Genomic DNA, 14,364 nt, shown 5'->3' with positions numbered 1-14,364 from the left:
AGTTCCTTCCAAGTATAAGAGACTATTGGAACTGAAGACATGTGCTTACTGTGATAGATGGGGTGATTTTCAAGGGCAGCAAGGTTGTAATTCCAGTGAGGCTCTGGAAAGAAATGCTACAGAAGATCCATGAGGGTCACTGAGAAGTGCAAACAATGAGCATGAGAGGTGCTATGTTGACCTCAGATCAATCACATCACTACTGTAGTAGGAAACTGCTTTTCATGCTTGAAATACAAGCCATGCCATCAGGCAGAGCCACTGAGACCTCATCCAGTTCCCCAGAGGCCTTAGGAGAAGTTAGGCACTGACCGATTTACCTGGCAAACAAAGGATTATTTAATAGTCAAAGATTATTATTCGCTGTATCCAGAAATTTGCACTGCACAGTAATAGCAGTAGTGAGTCAGTGATAGGTGCCATGAAGGGAATCTTCTCCAGACGTGGAATTCCAGGTGGAGTCTTTAGTGATAATGGCCTGCAATTTTCCAGGGCAAATTTTAGGCAATTTGCCATAGATTGGGATTTTCATCACAAAACATCCAGTCCAAATTACCCCAATCGAATGGATTTGTGGAAAGGTCTCGACGGATAGTAGAGAACTTTATGACAGACTTTTGGCAGTGGGGGTGATTTGCATAAAGCGTGACTGGTTTACGGACTGCATCCCTGCATCACGGCTCTTCTCCAGCTCAGCTGCTAATGGGAAGGAGGCTCAGATCTAATTTATCAATCACTGATAACGTGCTGAAATCTCATGAGAATAAACCACACAGAAGATGAAAGGAAATCAGAAGAGAGAGCAGAAACATTATTTTGACCAAAGGGCCCACAATCTCCCACCTCTTAACCCAGGAAACAGGGCATGCCTGAGGAATCACACCTCTATTATGTGGGGCCAAAGGGACAGCTGCATCCAAGGTCTTCCGTAGACCAGACAGACCAAGGGGATGCATTTTGCCATAATGGAAGGGATCTAAGAGTAATCCCAAAAAGCTCCAAAGCATTGACAGGAGCTGCAGACTCTGGCATTTCCCAACCGCCTGGCCGTTTCTCATCAACGGACAGACGAGAAACTGGCAAGGCGCAAGAGAACTCAGCCTCTAATGAAAGGCTGATCCTTAGAAAGGGATCCTTAGTGAGAGGGTCCCTCATAAGGGCCAGTATTACGAATATAGGAATTGTGAGGCATGCTTGCGAAGCACAGGGGTCAAGAATGCAGTGTAGGTGCATGTGCAGTTCACCACAGACTCACTCATGGGTTTTTTAAATTCCTTTGTCATTCCCTGGCATGTGGTTTAATGAACACCCAGATCATTCCAGGCCTCCCTGGGATGAGTGGGAGAGATGTCCAGTTCAGTTACCATCCAACTCCGGCTGCCCTGCCACCAGCCCCACACGTTGCGAGAGGGGCAGACGTCCCCGGGGGACCCAGCTCACTTACCCATCAGCCCCGCTTGCTTCACGCCCCAGAGGGCCGCTCCGGTGGTGAAGGAATTCCACAGCGTGCCAATCACCGCATAGGTCAGGATTGCCCCGAGATTGTCAAAGAACAGCCGGCTAGGCATGAAATAGCCCGAGTCCAGGACGATGGGGGGAAGGAGGAAGAGGAAGAACAGGCTGGGCTCCAGCTGGTACTCAGCTCTCTTAGCGATGGCCAGAACAATGCCCCCGAGGCCCAGCCCCAGCAGGATGAGGAGGCAGCTCTCCGGGACCACGGACGTCACCTTCCTAGACAGCTGGAACACTACAGTGTAGACAGGGAACAGGGCATCACTGCGGGGCCTGCAGCCGGGCAGAAGGCCCCAAGCCCCAGCTTACAACGCTCTGGGAGTGTGCCACCATCCCCAATGCACTGACACTGCAATAGGGCTTCCTCAAAGGGCTACATGGGGTCCAGGAGAATGAGGGACTATCCCAGCCTGCCCCAGGGCCACGTACACACGGCACAGCTGGGCACCGGTGTCCCAGGACATCCCAGCCTTCTTCAGGGCCACGTACACACGGCCCAGCCAGGCACCGGCATCCCAGGATATCCCAGCCTTCTCCAGGGCCACGTACACACGACCCATCCGGGCACCGGCGTCCCAAGACATCCCAGCCTGCCCTGTGGCCCCGTACACACGGCCCAGCCGGGCACCAGCGTCCCAGGACATCCCAGCCTGCCCCAGGGCCACGTACACACGGCCCAGCCGGGCACCGGCGTCCCAGGACATCCCAGCCTGCCCCAGGGCCACGTACACACGGCCCAGCCGGGCACCGGCGTCCCAGGACATCCCAGCCTGCCCCAGGGCCACGTACACACGGCCCAGCCGGGCACCGGCGTCCCAGGACATCCCAGCCTGCCCCAGGGCCACGTACACACGGCCCAGCCAGGCACCGGCATCCCAGCACATCCCAGCTGCCCCAGGGCCACGTACACACGGCCCAGCCGGGCACCGGTGTACATCCCAGCTGCCCCAGGGCCCAGCTGCACACGGGTGTCCTGGCTCTCTATGCAGCTGGCTACATGGCACTCCTAGTTCAGGCTCTAAAGAAGCAGAGACGTTTAAGTCCCTCGGTTCTTTCAGGCCCTTGTCTGTCGTGCTGAAGGTCAGTGGGGTGTTTATTATCCGACTTCTGGGTTCAATCAATTTCCGGTTAACACAGAGAAATTCATTTGCTGTTATTTTCTTCTAAATTGTCACCTTTGGTATTGTATAGAAACCGAAGAATCAATCGATCAGTCTTTCTCATTTTCCTGCAGGCAGCCCCCGTTCACCCCAATCCTGCAGCCCAGACACCTCCCTGAGGAACGGTCAGAGAGACTAACGCCCCCTTCGCTCTCCAAGCAGCAACAAGAGCCTTCTCTGCAGCGGCCTCAGCCAGCAGAGAGGACAGCGTCGGACCACTTGCTGCAGAACACACACGATCGAATCCCCAGACAGAGGCGTGCAGCTTTCCCGCATAGTGACTTATCTGCAAAAAGTGCAACATGCAGAAAGGTGCCAGCGTGGCACTGGATTGAGAGGATTTTTTTAAAGTGTTTTATTCCATTTAGGGTCTTGGACTGAATCTTAAACGGCTACCAAATGGGATTGTTGGGCAAACGGCTCATACTGCCACACCAATCCGTCAGCTGTGTGACAAAGGCAAAGAGTGTGCACACAGCAACGCCGGGCAGGACAGAAGGGTCTCCTTGGCGTCCCCTTTCTAGCAGGCCCTCAAGGCCCTGACTAATGCTGGCCCATCGCCTCCCCCTCCCAATGCTGGGCGTGCCCCTCACGTTGTCTCTCACACAGCTGACATACCCGACCATCACCCTCCCTGCACCTGCATTGCTCCCAGAAACCCTCCGCTGTGGCAACACCCACAAGGAGTGAGTCAGACATGTATTTATACCCAGAGAACGATGCTGTGTGCTGGCCTGGCTGAGGGGCCGCGTGATCTCCCTGCGGTGTCTCCGGCCCTGCTCTCACTACGTCTCTGCACTGGGCCAGTGCCCCCTCAGGGCAGCACGTCTGAAATGCCCTTGGGTGCTTTTGGGGGTGTGGGGGTGACCTGCCCTCTGACTGTATTGTCAGGTCCTGGCACTGGGAAATACGAAGTGCTGTGAATGGTGAGCAAGAGTTAACGGGGCACTGACCTCGCCAGCGGATATTCTGCACACAGCTCTCCTCTCCCCGCTCAGGTAAACATGCCCGAAGCCCCACTCGCCTCGCTGGGTGCGGTGCCAGGACTTAGAACATGCGACTGACCCTTCTGCGGGGCACCATGGAGCCGCCTACAGAGCCAGGAGGAAAAACTGACCCCAGCGTGAGGGCTTGAAGGCCCTTTCCTGCCGACTCCGAACGCCAGGTAGGCGACTCCACAGCAGTTCCATGGAGGGCTGCAGCTTGCTCCCCCACAGCAAGCACGACAGGAAGGCTGGCCATAGACATCTCAGAAAGAGGAACGCAAACCAAAGCAGTTGTGGAGGAAAGGGTGTGCCAGGCTGGTCACGCCGGGGCCTCTGGCTCAGTGCACACCCTGCAGCTGGGCCCTGGGAGCAGCCAGTGACCACAAATGCCTCAGGGAGAGACGCGAGGTGCATGTGGCCCAGTCCTGAAGTTACCAGCACAAGCTCTGAGAAGAGGAGGAAGGAGAAAGATGAAGGCCCCAGCCAGCCCTTCCACTGAACACCCGCAGGATCAGTATCTAGCGCCTTTTGCACCCAGGGCACAAACCCCAGGCAAAGAGCCATATTCCAAAGGGGAACAATACCTGCCTTTTCCATTTTTTTCATGTACACCCTCCTCCTCCAACCGCACTCGCGCCCCCAGCTCCCGAGGCTGACAATGGCTAGCTGTTTGCATGGTGAGGAGCTGGGCTGGTCTGACAGTCCGCAGCGCAGTTTGAGAATGGAGAGGGATTTCACTGCTGAGTCCGAATGCTCCTCCCCGCAGCAGTGGTCATGCCCTGAGAGCAGCCCTCAGGCTAAGCCACAGCCCTACAAGTCTCACCAGGTGAAAGGGCCATTCTGAGCCCCGGCAGCCCCATGTCTGCAGGTCGCTTCCACTAGCTCCAACACCCAGACGGGCCAAAGGGCCCCATGTGCGTGTGCAGGCCCGGTAAGGCGCCGTACTCAGCTCACTGCAGGAGACAGAATCCGCTTCCCACAGGAAGAGAACTCTGTGGCGCATCCCCGAGGAGCTTCGGGGTTCCACCCTCAGGCGGGGGATCAGAGCTGTGGGAAATCCAGCTCCTCCCGGCTCCCCCGTCCCCACCCCCAGTCCTCTCAGCAATGCCAGGAGTCCCATCCTGCCTGCGCATGAGGGAGCGGGAAGCGCTGCTGCTAACAGGACATGGCTTCCCCTCCCGGGGCAGACACTAACCTTAGCAGAGAGCTCTGCTCTGTTCAGGGTTCATTCCACGCCACCCCATGCCCCCCGGTCCCCTTTATCCTGGCATCATGTTACGTGCCTCAGGCGGTGAATAAGGGGGACCGAGATGCATGGAAATGATGAAGTGAGATGTCCCAGATGATCCTGGCAAGCGACCCGCACCCCACGCCGCAGGGGAAGGTGAAACCTCCCCAGGACACTGCCAATCCGACCTGGCGGAAATTCCTTCCCGACCCCAGTATGGTGGTCAGCTAGTCCCTGAGGTGGCAGCTGCGGAGCCAGGAGCCTAGAATGGGGCAGCGCTTGCTCACGGTGCGGGCGCTGGGTAAGGCGGCACAGCGGCTAAAGCCGCCTGGCACAGTCGGGATGGCTAAGGAAAGGGCAGGGGAGCAAGGGGACAGTCTGAGCCGCTCTCGCCAGCAGCCGTCTGCTGATTTCTTGGAGGCGCCAGGGAGGGGGTGGGGCTGAGACTAGATGGAGGCGAGACCTGGGTGCCATGGACTAGCTCAGAGAGGGCATGGCCTGACCGGGGGGGCGTGAAAGAACGAGCAAAGACACTTGTGGGAGAGGTGAACAAATGGGCATCCGGGGCTAGTATTACTGGAGAGATCCCGGACCACGTGATAAGAGACAAAGGGGATGAGTAGAGAGGAGCAGAGATGGGCAGGGCCCACAAGGGGAGGATGAAAAGCTTGACCCTGAATCAAAGGCGGATTAAGGTCTCCTGGGGCTCCCACTGCCGGAACCATGGCCCTGCCCCACCCCTTCCCCCGTGTCCCCGCCCCTGTTCCACCCCTTCCCCCGTGGCCCCGCCTCTGTTCCACCCCTTCCCCCCCTTCCCCTGCCCCCGTTCCACCCCTTCCCCCCGTGGCCCCGCCCCCGCCCAGTTCCGCTCCTTTCTCTGCAGCCCTGCCCTCCACTTACTCCTTTCAATCACCGCCCCCTGTCACCGCTGCAGCCCTGAGACCAGAGAAACTCTATGCCCCCACCACAGCCCCGGGGCCGTGGCAGGAAGGGAGAGCTCGTCCAGCCCAGGGGCCGTGGCAGGAAGCGAGAGCTCCTCCAGCCCAGGGGCCGTGGCAGGCGGAGATTTTTCCGGGGGCCCCAAATTGGCCAGGGCCCCTGGGCACAGGCCCCATGCGGTAATCCGCCACTGCCCTGATGAGGACTGGGGGCAGTGACACGGTCAGACCAAGGGGCACGCGCCTCAGGGAGGCATCAGGAAGGCTGCAGGGGAGGAGGCGGCAGAGGAGCGGTGCATCCTGGACACATCCGAGAGGCGCTGGCTCAGTCTCTCTAGCTGAGAATAGCTCAGAGCAGCCAGGGACCGAGAGCAAAGGCCGCCCACTCAACCAGGAGGTGCAGTTCCCGGAGGGGCTGCAGCAGCAACGTGACAGGCGGTGAGGGCACCAGCTATTTGGGGATCACGCTGGTTGGAACATGACCAAACCCACCACCAGCCTTGTCTTGCGTTTTTGCCCCTTTCTCCCCCCAACCCATTTCTCCTGCCCCTGCTATGACCCTTGTCTCCATGACTGCCGTTCTCTCTCTCCTGCACCCAGGGTACCCTGCCTTTGCTCCATTTCCTTCCCAGCCCTCTCTCCTTCTGGTCTCCTTCCCTTCCATCCCTGAGCCCCTCCTCCATTTCCCCAGGCCAGGGTCAGTGTCCCCAGAAGGTCCAGGCACTCCCTGGCACAAACCCAGCACTGGCGTGGCTCTGCGCCCTGGGCTGCCCACTGACGTAGGGCGCGGAGCAAATGTACTAGCCAAGTTCATGAGATGATAATATGCCATTACTCACCTCCGGCATGGACAAAGCACCAGCCACGGCCCAGCAGCTGGCACAGAGCACTCAGTGAGGGGACATGGATGAAACCAGCTGCCAGGTGAGGCTCTCCCCAACTTCTAGAGCCCAGGGGCTTTGCAGTCACAAAAGTCAGGACCAAAGGGAGCCACAGGCCAGGGCTAGAGTGGGTTGTCTCTGGACAGGGGGAGTTTAGTTGCAGTGCAGACACAAGCTCATCTAGACAAGCATGGAGAAGGCCACAGCAAGGCAAGAGAGTTGGAAAAGGCCAAGCAAAAAGCTACCAGCATAAAGTGGAAGAACGTGACAGTTTCCTGCAGCCAAGGGCACCCGCCCCTCTCTGCCCTGGGCTCATGGGAAATACATTTCGGCATCTGGCTCCCCAGAGGACAGCTCTGGCCAGGAGACAGCCCTTCCTTCTGTGGCTGCCCGTGACAGCCACACAGCGGTCGTGGGCTCTCCCTGGCACTAACTGGGGGCCTCACAGCAGCTTCCGCTAATGCAGACTGTGGTGCCCACTTCCTGAGTGGGGCTAGCTGGCAAGGGCACAGTAGGCCTGCACCCTGCACTGCCAGGGAGCTCCTGGGTGCCGGCTACTACCTACAAAGCCCAAACATGTATGCTCGCCATCCCATGGAGTAGCCTGCAGGAATCGAGACTAGCTGTGGGGGCAGACCATGCCCTCTTTTCACTCTCCTCAGTGCGGGAGGAACTGGGTACCAGCTCCTCAAGCACGTGAATGGTTGTTGCCTTAACACACGCTGTGCACCATGTGGTTGGATACTCCCTCCACGAGTGCCACAAAAACACCCACAACCTGTACAAACCAATGCAGAAATGCAAACTCCTTTGTAGTCATGGTGCAGCGATCAGGGGAGGGCGGAGAGCTCTAATTTTACACACATAAAGCAGGAATCTGAGAATTAAGGTTCCCACAGCAACTGTAACTTGGCCACCCATGAATTAACTTCAGCGCCTAACCATCACAGACAGCATCCAAAATACCATGCAGCGAGGCCGATTTGCAGTTGCTATGAAAGCATTGCTGATATGAAACCACAGAAAAACCTCTGAAAAACTCCTACACCAAGGGAATAATAAGTGCCATCTTAATCAGCGACGTGCTCAAATGCCCGTGTGTGACTGCTTGGCCTTGCACAGAAAGCTGGCCTTCAGAGATGAAGGACAGGACAACCAGGAGAATGTTTATTCATTGTGAAAAACCCTTTGATTTTGTGCGACCTTGCCATAGAAATAATTGCAATCCTCCACTGTGGACAGACATGACAATTATACATCACTCCCAGAAAACTTTGGACAAGGAGCTCCTGCAACTTAAAAGTCTCTGAATGGAGCACTGGCTTCAGCCTGAGCTCTGGCACCTCCAACAAAGTGTTGGAACAGGATGAAAATTCTCCACTGGACACAAAGGTGGTTGTCCTGACAAGGATGACCCTTCTCCTCACAGATTTTGGTCTGTTCTTTTGCCTCTACAATTTTAAGCATCCCAGGAGCATGGCAATGAGAAGCAGTCCTGCTGGTCCCTGAATGGACCTCAGAAATTTCCCAAGTGGTCACCAGCGAGGAGCTAGCTTATAGACCAAGAAGTAATAAGACTTCCCCACACAGGCAGGTTCCGTGGTTAGACGCCGGTATACAAGAGACTGCCTTTCAGCGTATTCCGGTGCTTGTGAAACGGACCTGCGGCTAGAGGAGCAGGGATCTGTGTGGGCTCTACCCACTGCAATAACTAACTGTTTGGGGAGAAGACCTCTCGCTGTCAGTAGCACTCCAGCTAACACACACCAGGCAAGGGGGCCCCTTTACAGCATCTCGAGTTGAGTACTTTTGAAAACAGGACTCTCCCTCTCCACCAGCCATGGTGGACGTTGAACCCTTGCGTAGCTAACTTGACATCATCAACTGGGGGGAACTCAGCAACAACTTCTGTCGGCTCAGAATCCCCCCACCCCCACCCCAAGGGAAGAGCAGAAGAACTAGCTGGCTGTTTGCTCACACTTCTCACGCAGGGCCCCCCCTTAGCAGATTTAAGACCCAGACACGTGCCTGACAAACACGCAGCCAAGGGATCCAGTTCTCTCCCTGGTTAGCAGAGCTCCAATTCCGCGGGGCACACGAGAGCCAGCAGCTGGGTAAGAGTGTTTGTCATGACTCCAGTGCTGCCCTTCAGGGCCCTGCAGCCACTCCTCTTGAGCATCAGGAAGGCCTCCCTGCTAGCAGAGCTAAGAGCCACCACATGGACCACAATCGTATCCACCCTGCCGACAAGAGCTGCTAGCACAGGGGTCCCCAACGCGGTGCCCGCCGGGGCATTTTTGTGCGCCCACAGGACACCCCACCGCCGAAATGCCGCCGAGAAGCATTGCCATTTCTCAGCGGTATTTCAGTGGCAGGGTGTCTGGCATCCGCCAGTTTTCTGGGAATAGCAATATGCTATTCCCACAAGAAAGGTTGGGGACCACTGTGCTAGCACATGTAGGCAGCACCAACCCCCCTCCAGAGGCAGTTGCCTCCAACAGGGAGCACTAGCTTCTCCGATCCAGAGACACTCGGGCCCCTTCTAGCGTCTCTCCTCTCATTCTACCTCAGTCACCTGGAAATAGGACTCAGACCAGGGACAGGGAAGACTCAGTGGAGCCTGGTGTCACAATTTCAGGGCAGCTACATCTGTATTCCCCATCTGGGGTCCCTTGAGGGCAGCCACTTAAGGTTTCCAGCCCCCAGCTGCCCCCTTTCTTGGGCAGAGACCCGCAGGGGTTTTAAGGCTGCACAGCTCCCTGCATTACACTGCGATATCCCCAGCAAGCCAGACTGCTCAAACAGACGCTTTGCTGTCTCTCGGAGGACTACAAGTAGCGTATTGCGAGCAATCACAAGTCACCGTGCAGCCCCTTCTCAGCAAACACATCTACTCTTAAGGTGAAAGCATTACAGAGAAACCACATACAAATAATAAATGAACCTACAAGCATGCTAAAAGCTTAGCAGAGGTCACCCTGCAGTCTTGTGGGGTCCTAGTAAGTCAGGGCCTTCCAACCCTTCCCAGGAAGGATTGGGACCCCCTTGGACAGAAGGTCCTGTCCGGTTGATGGATCAGAAGCAGGTCCTGAGTCAGTTTAAACTCGGGCTATTGATCCAAAAGTCCTTTCTTTGTCTGTTTGCCTCTGGAGAATCCAGTCTGAAGCAGTATGTGAGCCCGTCCAGGAAGGTGGTACTTTTCGGGTGGGTTACAACCTGGCTGTTTTGCCTTAATCACCAGCCACCGGGTTTAGTCCCTGGAGGAGCTGTGCTAGCCCTGCCCCATGAATCAGAACACAACCACCCAGAAACCATTCATGTTACACAATGGACCCCAGAGACACGGCAAGGGGTCGCCCCATCTGTCACCCCTGTAAGGCGACTTCACCGTCGATAAAGCAATAGCCTGACGAGCTTTTCCCTGGCTAAGTGCGTTTGAGCTCTGCAGGCTGAGGGCAGGTCTGGGCTCCACCACTGCTGAAGAGAACAGAACCTACTGTCATTTCCCTGGTACCGCAAAAACAAAACCACGTCCTTACTTAGATCTGGGAGCGACTGACCTAGCAGCCCCACGCTCACCCTCCAGATGTGCCCCAGCACATTGTCACCCTGCCCGAGGGCCTGTATCACCAACCTACCATGCCCAAGGGGTTGGGACCCCCAGCTCCTCCTCGCCCAGTGCAGCAAGCGCTTCCCCTCAACCAATTCCTCTGTGCGTGCCGGGGTCACCTCTTGCCTGGATTATCATGATCTTCCTCTCTCGGGCCACTCTGCTTCTCGCCTCCACCTCGCTCACTTTATGCAGAATGTGGCTATAAGAATCCCCGTCCTCTCCCGCCCTCCAGCCAGGTCAGCACTACAGCCGCTGGAAAGTTTCCACCAGAATATCTCTCCCCCGGAAAACACCCAGGCAATGATACATATGGATCAATGTCTAATTTTTTGACAAGAACTTATGAGAGGGTTTTAATTTGGTCATTTCAATATTTCTGATTCGGGACGAAAGGAAATTTCAGAATATCAGAACAGAAATTCTGAGCTTCAACCAGCTGTAGTCACCACCTTCTCGTGTCCCTCCATGACCTTGTCTCACTCTCACCGTCCTCATCCTTATGGCTCTCTAGAATTTCTCTGCTGTGCCAAAGTCTCTAGTCCTCACCCAGGACTAGGCATGTGGTGCTCTCCCTTCCGTGCCTGCCAGAGTACACGGGGGAAATGTCTTCCTAACCCTCGCCAAGCAGAGCCCGTTTTCTGGTGTGAGGCATCAAGGTTTATATCGCTCAGATATTTCTACCCTATCTCATGTCATTGTGGATGTTCATTAACCCTCTTTGAATCCCTCGATGTTCTTGGCGTCAATGACATCTTGTGGCAGTGAGTTCCACAGCTGGGAACTGTGTAAAAATGTTAACAGCTTTAATTTGGTGCCTTTGAATTTCATTGGGTGATTTGTTCTAGGATGATGAGAAAGGTGCTCCTGTTCACCCTGAGAGACCTCCTCTAGGTTATCCATGCCTCTGCGTATAGACCAGTCATAGACCCTTTTATTCATCTGTCACTTAAACTCTATTGCCCTAATCTATTTAATCTCCCTTCCGCAGAAATCTTCATATGCCACTAATCACTAGAGCCCTGCAAATCTGCAGATATCTGCGGACCATGTATGAGGATCGGATGCAGATACAGATTTTGTAACCGTGCTAGGCTCTACTAATCACGTTTACTGCCCTTCTCTGGGCCCCTCTAGTCGGCTGTACCCTTCCTGAGGCAAGGGGACCATAATTGTTGGAGGTTGCCGCTTGTGCTCGGGAGCACCCACAATGTGCTTGGCCCTGACAGGAGGACCCAGCCCTGGCCTGACCAGCTTGCAGTCTGAGCACACACCGAGCAAGGGGAGAGAGGACAGGGCACTGCCTGTATCCTGGCATTATGATCTAAGCCAGATTATTCTCCAGCTCCCCCTTTTCCAATCCCACACCCCACGGTTACAGGAGAAAACAGTGGGGGGTCCTGCCCGCCCTCCCCCCATAATGGGCTTGCAACCCCCTGCCAGCTGCTGGTCACCCCCGGGTTGGAAGCCCAGCTCCATCCCCTCTTCATGCGTTCCCCTGTCGGCACCCTGCCCAGCGGCCAGCCCCAGAGCAGCTCAGCGCTCGGTGGCCCTGGGGTGCCTGCCGAGCTCCGCCGGCTCTGGGCGGGGAGAGGCACCGGCAGGCGGGGTGGGGGCCGACCCGCTCCGGGCTCCGCACTGGGCTCCCCCCGCAGCCGCCCGGTGCCGCCTTCCCCGGGACTCCTGGGTCCTTGCGCGGCCAGGCGCGGAGCCCGGGCTCTCCGGGGGGGCGGCCCCGGGCCGGGGCAGGGGGGTGGCCGGGGCGAGGCCGCAGGAGAGAAGCGGCCGGGATCGGGGGCAGGGCCATGCACCCCGGGCCAGTCCTGGGCTGGATCCCGCGGGGACTCACCGATCTTGGCCAGGCTGGCCACCAGGATCCAGCCCGCCACCAGGCAGGGCGCCTGCACCTCCCGCCACTGCCAGCGGAGCAGCGGCGAGCCCGGGGCCGGCCCCGGCGAGCTCCCGGGGGCAGGGGCCAGCGCGGGGCCCGTGGGGGGCTGCATCGCGCCCGCTCCGCTCGCCGGGCTCCGCCGGGCTGCGCCGTCCCCGGCCCCGGCCCCGGCCCCGGGAGAGAGCGGGAGGGGACGTCACGGGCACGTGCGGCGGGACCGCCCCCAGCCCCCCCCCCGGCTCCCGAACCCCCAGCTGCACCCCTCCCCCCTCCCCGGCCCCAGCCCCTCAACCCCCCCAGCCCCCCACCTGCCCCCGAAACCCCCAGCTGCACCCCTCCCCCCCGCCCCAGCTCCTCAACCCCCCCTCCCCGGCCCCAGCTCCTCAACCCCCCCAGCCCCCCACCTGCCCCCGAAACCCCGAGCTTCACCCCTCCCCCCCGCCCCAGCCCCCCACCTGCCCCCGAACCCCCAGCTGCACCCCTCCCCCCCGCCCCAGCCCCTTAACCCCCCTTCCCCGGCCCCAGCTCCTCAATCCCCCCAGCCCCCCACCTGCCCCCCAACTCCCCAGCTGCACCCCTCCCCCCCGCCCCAGCTCCTCAACCCCCCCAGCCCCCACCTGCCCCCGAACCCCCCAGCTGAACCCCTCCCCCCCGCCCCAGCCCCTCAACCCCCCCAGCCCTCACCTGCCCCCGAACCCCCAGCTGCACCCCTCCCCCACCAGCCCCAGCTCCTCAAACCCCCCCAGCCCCGCACCTGCCCCCCAACTCCCCAGCATCACCCCTCCCCCCCGGCCCCAGCCCCTCAACCCCCCCACCTGCCCCCGAACCCCCCAGCTGCACCCCTCCCCCTCCGCCCCCCCAGCCCCCCCCGGCTCCTGAACCCCCCCCGCTTCACACCTCCCCCCGGCCCCAGCTCCTCAACCCCCCCCAGCCCCCCACCTGCCCCCGAACCCCCCAGCATCACCCCTCCCCCTCCACCCCCCGGCCCCAGCTCCTCAACCCCCCCAGCCCCGCACCTGCCCCCGAACTCCCCAGCTGCACCCCTCCCCCTCCACCCCCCCAACCCCAGCTCCTCAACCCCCCCAGCTCCCCACCTGCCCCCAAACCCCCCAGCTGCACCCCTCCCCCCAGGCCCCAGCTCCTCAACCCCCCCAGCCCCCCACCTGCCCCCAAACCCCCCAGCTGCACCCCTCCCCCCCACCCCAGCTCCTCAACCCCCCCCAGCCCCCCCGGTCCCCGAATCCCCCAGCTTCACCCCTCCCCCCCGGCCCTAGCTCCTCAACTCCCCCAGCCCCCCCACCTGCCCCCAAACTCCCCAGCTTCACCCCTCCCCCTCCGCCCCCCCCAACCCCAGCTCCCCCGGTCCCCGAACCCCCCCAACTTCACCCCTCCCCACCAGCCCCAGCTCCTCAACCACCCAGCAACCCCCCACCTGCCCCCGAACCCCCCAACTTCATCCCTCCCCCCCAACCCCAACTCCTCAACCCCCCCAGCTCCCCACCTGCCCCCGAACCCCCCAGCTTCACCCCTCCCCCTCCACCCGCCCGGCCCCAGCTCCTCAACCCCCCCAGGCCCCCACCTGCCCCCAAACCCCCCAGCTTCACCCCTCCCCTCCACCCGCCCGGCCCCAGCTCCTCAACCCCCCTAGCCCCCCACCTGGCCCCGAACCCCCCAGATTCACCCCTCCCCCTCCACCCCCCTAACCCAAGCTCCTCAACCCCCAGTGTATCTTTTTTGAGACGGGGCGACCACATCTGCATGCAGTATTCAAGGTGTGGGTGTAACATGGATTTATAGAGAGGCAATAGGATATTTTCTGTCTTATTATCTGTCCCTTTCTTAATGATTCCCAACGTTCTGTTCGCTTTTTTGGCTGCTGCTGCACATTGAGTGGATGTTTTCAGAGAACTCTCCAGAATGACTCCAAGATCTTTCTTGAGTGGGAACAGCTAATTCAAATCCCATAATTTTATATGTATAGTTGGGATTATATTTTCCAATGTGCATTACTTTGCATTTATCAACACTGAATTTCATCTGTCATTTTATGGCCCAGTCACCAAGTTTTGAGGGATCCTTTTGTAGCTCTTCGCAGTCTGCCTGGGACTTAACTATCTTGAGTAGTTTTGTATCATCTGCAAATTTTGCCACCTCACTG

General features: G+C 58.6%; 1 protein-coding gene across 2 annotated transcripts in view; it reads right to left on the bottom strand.

The window, feature by feature from the left end:
- SLC9A5 (solute carrier family 9 member A5) overlaps positions 1 to 12,318 on the bottom strand; it is a 50,345-nt gene extending 38,027 nt beyond the window's left edge. The window contains exons 1-2 of one of the 2 annotated variants that reach the window (XM_074968421.1): positions 12,165 to 12,318; positions 1,445 to 1,747 (exon numbers count right to left, since the gene is read on the bottom strand). In XM_074968421.1, coding sequence (XP_074824522.1) covers positions 1,445 to 1,747; positions 12,165 to 12,318 — 457 coding nt within the window. Of the gene's footprint in view, positions 1 to 1,444; positions 1,748 to 12,164 lie in introns of those variants that run through there. The other variant, XM_074968422.1, reaches the window with a different exon arrangement.
- Positions 12,319 to 14,364: the final 2,046 nt, after the last annotated feature.

Source organism: Natator depressus, chromosome 12 (assembly GCF_965152275.1).
Source record: "Natator depressus isolate rNatDep1 chromosome 12, rNatDep2.hap1, whole genome shotgun sequence".
Classification (NCBI taxonomy): Eukaryota; Metazoa; Chordata; order Testudines; family Cheloniidae; genus Natator; species Natator depressus.
Note: the sequence above shows the minus strand (reverse complement) of the source record. Positions and strands in the feature narration are given on the sequence as shown.